Consider the following 7,107-nt stretch of genomic DNA (forward strand, 5'->3'; position numbering starts at 1 on the left):
GTTTTCTTCCATATGCTTACCTCATAGTTACAGTAGCATTTGCTGAAAGCAATTGTTTTACCCTATTGATATGTTTTCAATTCTAGGTCCTTTCTATTCACACATGAATTTTAGAATCAGCTTGTAAATTTCTACCAAAAAATCATGCTAGCATTTTGATTTGGGTTGCAATTGCGGTTTCCATCAGGAAAATGGACATCTTAACAATATTAAGTCTTCCACTCTGTAAAGATGGGTTTATCTCTCCATTTATTTAGGGCTTAAAATCTCTCAGCAGTGTTTTATAGTTTTTGATGCAGAAGTCTTACATATTTTGTTCACTTTATTCCTAAGTTTCTAATTTTTTAGATGCTATTTTAAATGACATTTAAAATGTATAATTTCATAATTTTTCATTTTTGGTATATAGAAATGCAGCTGATTTTTATATCCTATGACCTTGCTAAATTCAACTATTCTAGTACAGATAACCCTGAACAATACAGGTGTGAACCACACAGGTCCACTTGTATGCAGATTTTTTTCCAACAAATACAGTCAGTCGTCTGTATCTGAGGGTTCCACATCTGCAGTCAAATGTGGATCAAAAATACAGTATTCCTTGGATGTGAAACCTGTGTGTGAGGGCGAACTTTTCACATATGTGGGTTCCACACAGCTTCCTTGTGGAGCTTGAGTATGTGTGAATTTTAGTATATTTGCGGGGGTGGTCCTGGAACCAACCCCCTGCATATACTGAGGGATGAATGTATTTTCGTTGTTGAAATTTGATAGGGCTTTCTACTTTAAACAATCTTATGCTCCATGAATGAAGACAGTTTTATTTTTTCAATTGTATGTCTTTTTTGCTTTTTTAATATCATGAGTGGGTTTTGAATATTGTCATATTTTTTCTGCATCTATAGGGATCATCATGATTTTTCTCCTGTTTTGTGGTAAAATGCATTAATTTTTTGAATGTTAAGCCCCACCCTATGATAAACTACACTTGGCCTTGATATACTGTTCTCTTATATATATTGCTCAGTTCAGTTTGCTAGTCTTTTGGTAAGGAATTTTGTTTCTATGTCATTAGTGGATATTTGTCTAAAATTTTGTTAATAATACCATCATTAGGGTTTGATTTTAGGGTTATGCTGGAATTGTAAAACTATTAGGAAATATTTTTTCTTGATTTTTCTGAGAAAATTTGCATATGATTGGTTGACATTATTTCTTTTGTAATGTTTAGTAGAGGTCATTGATGAAACCATCAGAACCTGGGACATTTTTTGTTAGAAGGTTATTTCATTATAATTTATGTTTTTTGTTAAAAATATGGTTATCCAAATTTTTTAAGTTGGTTTTGGTAAGTTGTATCTTTCAAGAAGCTTTTCTTTCTCACCTAAATTGTTGAATTTGTTGGCATAAAATTATCAGTAGTATTTTACTTTTTGTTTTTAATATCTAGAGAATCTATAGTGATAGTTTTTTTTTTTATTGCTAAGTCTCTCTTTTATTCCTGATATTGGCCGTTTGTACTTTCTGTTTTTTCCCCAAGTAGTCTTGCTCAGGGTTGATCAAGTTTATTAATCCTTTCCGACAACCAGCTTTTGACTTTGTTGATTTCTTTTTTTTTTTCTTTTTCTATTCTTTTTTTTTTTTTTGAGACGGAGTCTCGCTTTCTCTCCCAGTCTGGAGTGCAGTGGCGCGCAATCTCAGATCACTGCAAGTTCTGCCTCCCGGGTTCACGCCATTCTTCTGCCTCAGCCTCCCGAGTAGCTGGGAGTACAGGCATCCGCCACCACACACCTAGCTAATTTTTTGTATTTTTAGTAGAGATGGGATTTCACCGTGTTAGCCAGGATGGTCTCGATCTCCTGACCTTGTGATCTGCCTGCCTCGGCCTCCCACAGTGCTGGGATTACAGGTGTGAGCCACCGCGCCCGGCCTCTTTTTCTATTCTTGATCTAGTTTCTGTTTTTCTTGCTCTTCATTATGTCCGTGTACTTGGGTTGAATTGACTCCTTTTCTTGCTTCTTAAAGGTGGAAACTAGATCATTGATTTTTAAGCCTTTTTGCTACTATAGAATTTAATGGTATGAATTTCCCTCTAAGCACTGCTTTAGCTGCATTCTGCAGCTTTTTGTATGTTTTTGTTGTTGGTTTTTCTTTTTTGTTTTCTTTTTCTTTTTTTTTTTGGAGACGGTGTCTCGCTCTGTTGCCAGGCTGGAGTGCAGTGGTGCAATCTTGGCTCACTTCAACCTCCGCCTCCCAGGTTCAAGCAACTCTCCTGTCTCAGCCTCCCAAGTAGCTGGGACTACAAATACCCAGCTAATTTTTGTATTTTTAGTAGAGGCAGAGTTTCACCATATGATGAGGATGGTCTTGATCTCTTAACCTCGTGATCCACCTGCCTTGTCCTCCCAAAGTGTTGGGATTACAGGCATGAGCCACTACACCTGGCTGCTTTTTTTATGTTGTAACAGTCATTCTGAAATGTTTCTAACTTGTGATTTCTTCTTTAACCTGTCATTATTTAGAATTTTGTTACATAATTTCAAAATATTTAAGGATTTTCTAGATATCTTACTGATTTCTAGTTTGGTAGCAGTTTGGTCACAGAACGTGATTTCAGTCCTTTAAAACTGAGACTTGTTTTATGGCCTAGCATCTAATGTGTCTTTGTGAATGTTTTATGTGTGCTTGATAAGAATTGTATTTTGTGTGTGTTTGGTGTAGTGGTCTCCAACTATCAATGTAGATGAAATTGTTTTATATTTTTCTTCATATCTTTTATATCTTTGTGTATGTGTATATTCTGTCAGTAATTGAGAGAGGAGTCTTCATTGATAAGTTTGGATTTGTCTTAGACTCCTTTGTAACATTACTTTATGGTTTTTGAAGCTTTGTTAATAGGTGTATGCATGTTTGATATTGTTATGACTTATTGATAAATTGACCCTTTTATCATCCTGAAATGCCCCTCTTTGTCTCTAGTAATGTTTGTCTTTAAGTTTGCTTTGTCTGATATTACTGTAGTCTTACCAGTATTCTTATTCTTGGTATTTTCATGGTGTGTGTGTGTGTGTGTGTGTGTGTGTGTGTGTGTGTGTGTGTGTGTAGATAAAAAAGATGTGAAGAAAAGTATGTAACATGTGTACACACACACACACACACACACACATTTTTACCCTTTTACTGTAAACCTGTGCATATTTACAGAATTATTTTTGTGTTGTGTGCAATGTATGGTCAGGTCGTTTTTTAATCTAGTCTGATAGTGGTTAACCCATTATTCAGAGTTTTGGTTTAAGATGGTCATCTTATTTGCGTTCTGTTTGTCTTTCCTGTTGGTTGTTTCCTGTTCCTTCTTTCCTGCCTTTTGTGGGGAAGGTTTGTTGAATACTTTTTGCATTTTATTTTATCTCCTGTATTGATTTTTTACTTATTCCTCTATGTGTCATATTTAGTGTTCCTTTTATAATATGCACCATTAACATTAGTTTGCCTTCAAATAATAATATATTGCTTGGTAAACAGTGTGATAACCATGTGATTCTGTCTACCTCTTGTGCACTTGTATTACTTTTGCATGTTACACCTCACAACACATTATTGGCTGTTTAAATAAAAAATAGATTTAAACACACAAAAGAAATTTAAAAGCACATAAAATAAGGATAATAGATCTTTTGTATTTATCCTTCTATTTGCTCTTTTCTGGTGTTCTTCATTACTTTTTGCAATTCCTAGCTTCCATCTTGTGTTATTTCTTTAGCCTCAAGATCTTCCTTTAACTTTTATTTTATAATGAATAAGTTATCCTGATTAATTCTGTCAACAGGTGTTGATCTGAAAATATTTGTTTACCTTTATTTTTTGGAAGATATTTTCAGTGAATATAGAATTATAGATTAACTTCTTTCTTTCAGCAAAAGAAAAAGATGTTACGATATTGCTTCCAGGTATATTGACTTTTTTTCTGGATTATACTGTTTCTGTAGAGAAGTCAGTGATTATTCTTAGCATTATTCCCCTGCATATAATATTTCCCCCTCTTCCCTCTGGCTGATTTTAATGTTTTCTCTTTGTTTGATTTCTACAGTTTGACTATTTACCTACGTATGATTTTCTTTGTAGTTATTCTCCTGGGAGTTCACTGAGTTTCTTGGACCTGTGGGTTGATCTCTATCATCAGTTTTTGAAAATCCTCAGACATAGTCTTTCCAAATATTTGTTCTGCTTTCATCTTTCTTCCAGTTCTCCAGTGATGTGTATGTTATAGTGCTGAATATTATCCCAATGGTCTCTGATTTATTCATTCTGTTTTCTGTTTGTGTTTTTAATTTGGATAATTTATTTTTCTATCTTCTGGTTCACTCATTTTGTTTTTCCTTGGGCTGAGTCCAGTCCGCTGTTGAATCCATTAAATGGATTCATGTGATGTTATTGTTATTTTTGAGACAAGTTCTCACTCTGTCGCCCAGGCTAAAGTGCAGTGGTGTGATCATGGCTCATTGCAGCCTTGACTTCCTTGGCTCAAGGAGTTCCTCTGCCTCAGCCTCCCGGGTAGCTCAGACTACAGGAGTGGTGCAGGCGCCATACTCAGCTATTAAAGTTTTTGGAGGGATGGGGTCTAGCTATGTTGCCTAGGCTGGTCTTGAACTCCTGGACTCAAGCAGTCCTCCCACCTCAACCTGGGTATAGAGACATGAGCCCAGCCTATATTTTTTAGTTCTGGCATTTCTATTTTGTTTTAAATATAGTTTTTCTCTTCTGAAATTCTACATCTGTTCATATGTTGTCCACCTTTTGAACTAAATTGTTTAATTATCATAATTTACTAGAAGTAATTTATCATAATTATTTTAAAGTTCCAGTCTGCTACTTTCAATATCTGCACCATTTATTTATGTGTATCTTCTATTGGGTTTTTTTCCTTTCATGTGATTGTGGACGTCATTTTTTAAAAATGTCTGTAATTTTTAAATGTGTGACAAACTTTCATTGCTTAAGAACAGTTAAAGATGAATCATATTTTCCCTCAGAAAGAGGCCTCTTACTCTGTCAGGCCCCTCATGTGGGGCTGATTTGATCTCTTTTGTAGCTCAGCTGACTCTAGGCTTTGCTTGTTTGACTTAGATTCTATTCCCCACTGTCTTCAGATGTTTTAAGCTGGGATCACGACATTCGCTTCAGCAGTGTTTGTGTCTTTAGAACCAGGGAAAATCTAGTGGTCTCTATACATTACTGCCCAGCCAGCAGCCCCACTCCTAACTCTCGGTGCCTGGGAGATCGCCTTCCTCCTGCTGTACTGCCGCAATCTTCTGTCTGTCCACACCTGACCCTCAGAAGGTGTGGTTCAGACTTGGGCTGGAGTCTTCTCGCTCATCTGTGGCATGCTTCTCTTTCTCCCACTGCAGATCTCTTCCAGGAGAGACTTTTCGTTTTGTAGAATTCAGGGGATTTTTGTTCCAACTTTGGATCCTCAGGCAGCTCTCTGATGGGTCTTTAAAAGTCAGTGATTTTATGACTTATTAGAGAAGGAACAATCATCTCACACATTTCTGCATTGTAACTAGAAGTCAAAGTCTGGTTATGCTATTCTTAATAAACTCAATATTTATAGAGGTTTTAAGGGTTATACTGTTATCTGTCAAAAAAATGGGTTTCAGGAAATCTGAACACACGTTAATTTATTATTACATAGATTTTCTAAAGGGAAGCATACATAATTTTCTTTTTCTACTCTGAGCAGGTAGGGTTAGGCCAGTGCCTTTTTATGTAGAACATCCTTGGTGTGATTGCCATAGCTTTCTTGGGCTGCTGTTGGTGAAGGAAGTGTAGCAGGTGCTGAGGGTGCACAGTTAGGCAGGAAAGAGGGCTACCAGCCAGGGTGAGCAGGGGCACGCGTGCTCTCTGTAAAAGACAAGAGAGAAAATGCTTTCAGCCTTGTGGGCCTCTGTTGCATATTTTTTGGTTTTGGTTGCTTGTTTTTACAACCTTTGAAAACAGAAAAAAACGTTTGTAGCTGGAGCTATAGAAAACCAGGCTCTGGATCAGGCCACAGTTTACTGACCCCTGGGCCATTTATAGCCATTTTTGGTCTCAGAATTATGTTGAACTGTAACTACCATGCCTTTGGGATACTAATGTGTGAAAAGGCAGAGGATTTAAGTATGAAGTGTCCTTTTTAATAAAGGCCTCAACATATATTTAAACATATTTGAAGTTAAATTATGTGAGTGTTTACGTATTCCACCAAATTTAGAGAAAGCCTTTCATCTTCTCTCTTACAGGAGTACAAACCACCAGGAACTCGTAAACTTCATAACATTCTTGGAGTGGAAACAGGAGGACCTGGTGGGCGACGTGCTGGGGAGTCAGGTCATACGGTCGCTGACTACTTGAAGTTCAAAGACCTCATTTTAAGGATGCTTGATTATGACCCCAAAACTCGAATTCAACCTTATTATGCTCTGCAGCACAGTTTCTTCAAGAAAACAGCTGATGAAGGTACAAATACAAGTAATAGTGTGTCTACAAGCCCCGCCATGGAGCAGTCTCAGTCTTCGGGTACCACCTCCAGTACATCATCAAGCTCAGGTCTGTGTTGCTGCGCTTAGATTAGGCTTGGGAATGTTTTGTGTTTTCTTTGTGAAGTGGGATTACTTTAAAGTGTTGATTTAATTTGTTAATTTAATGGGGAGCATTTACTTTACTTAAATCTGTTGTTTGTAGTTAGCAGTAAATTCATCTCCCCAAAGCTCCAATATTTAGTTACACATGTAATAAATTCTGTTTGACAGTTGGAAATCTATTTACTAACCAGCAGTTTAAACTACTTCTTAAATGGAATTTTTGTCCACATTGCTTGAGTTTTCCCGCAAGGGGAAACCAGACTTCATTGTATTTTAGTTCAGTGGTGGACGAGAGAGAACCTAGTTGTAGTCAGAGAATATGAAGACTTTGTGATATACTTTCAAGTTAATATTAGAGATTTTGTGGTGTGTGTGTGAATACTTTCAGTTTTTGTTTGTTTGTTTTTTTGAGACGGAGTCTCGCTTTGTCACCCAAACTGGAGTGCAGTGGCCAGATCTCAGCTCACTGCAAGCTCCGCCTTTC

At 36.8% G+C, this 7,107-nt stretch overlaps 1 protein-coding gene across 3 annotated transcripts in view; it reads left to right on the top strand.

The window, feature by feature from the left end:
• The window catches only part of DYRK1A (dual-specificity tyrosine-(Y)-phosphorylation regulated kinase 1A), a 107,446-nt gene that overhangs the window by 90,284 nt on the left and 10,055 nt on the right, over positions 1-7,107 (top strand). For all 3 annotated transcript variants that reach the window (XM_011954008.1, XM_011954006.1, XM_011954007.1), the window contains one exon: positions 6,282-6,588. In XM_011954008.1, the coding sequence (XP_011809398.1) occupies positions 6,282-6,588 (307 nt within the window). The remainder of the gene's footprint in view (positions 1-6,281; positions 6,589-7,107) is intronic.

The sequence above is a fragment of the Colobus angolensis genome, unplaced genomic scaffold (genome assembly GCF_000951035.1).
Source record: "Colobus angolensis palliatus isolate OR3802 unplaced genomic scaffold, Cang.pa_1.0 Scaffold38, whole genome shotgun sequence".
Taxonomy (NCBI): Eukaryota; Metazoa; Chordata; class Mammalia; order Primates; family Cercopithecidae; genus Colobus; species Colobus angolensis.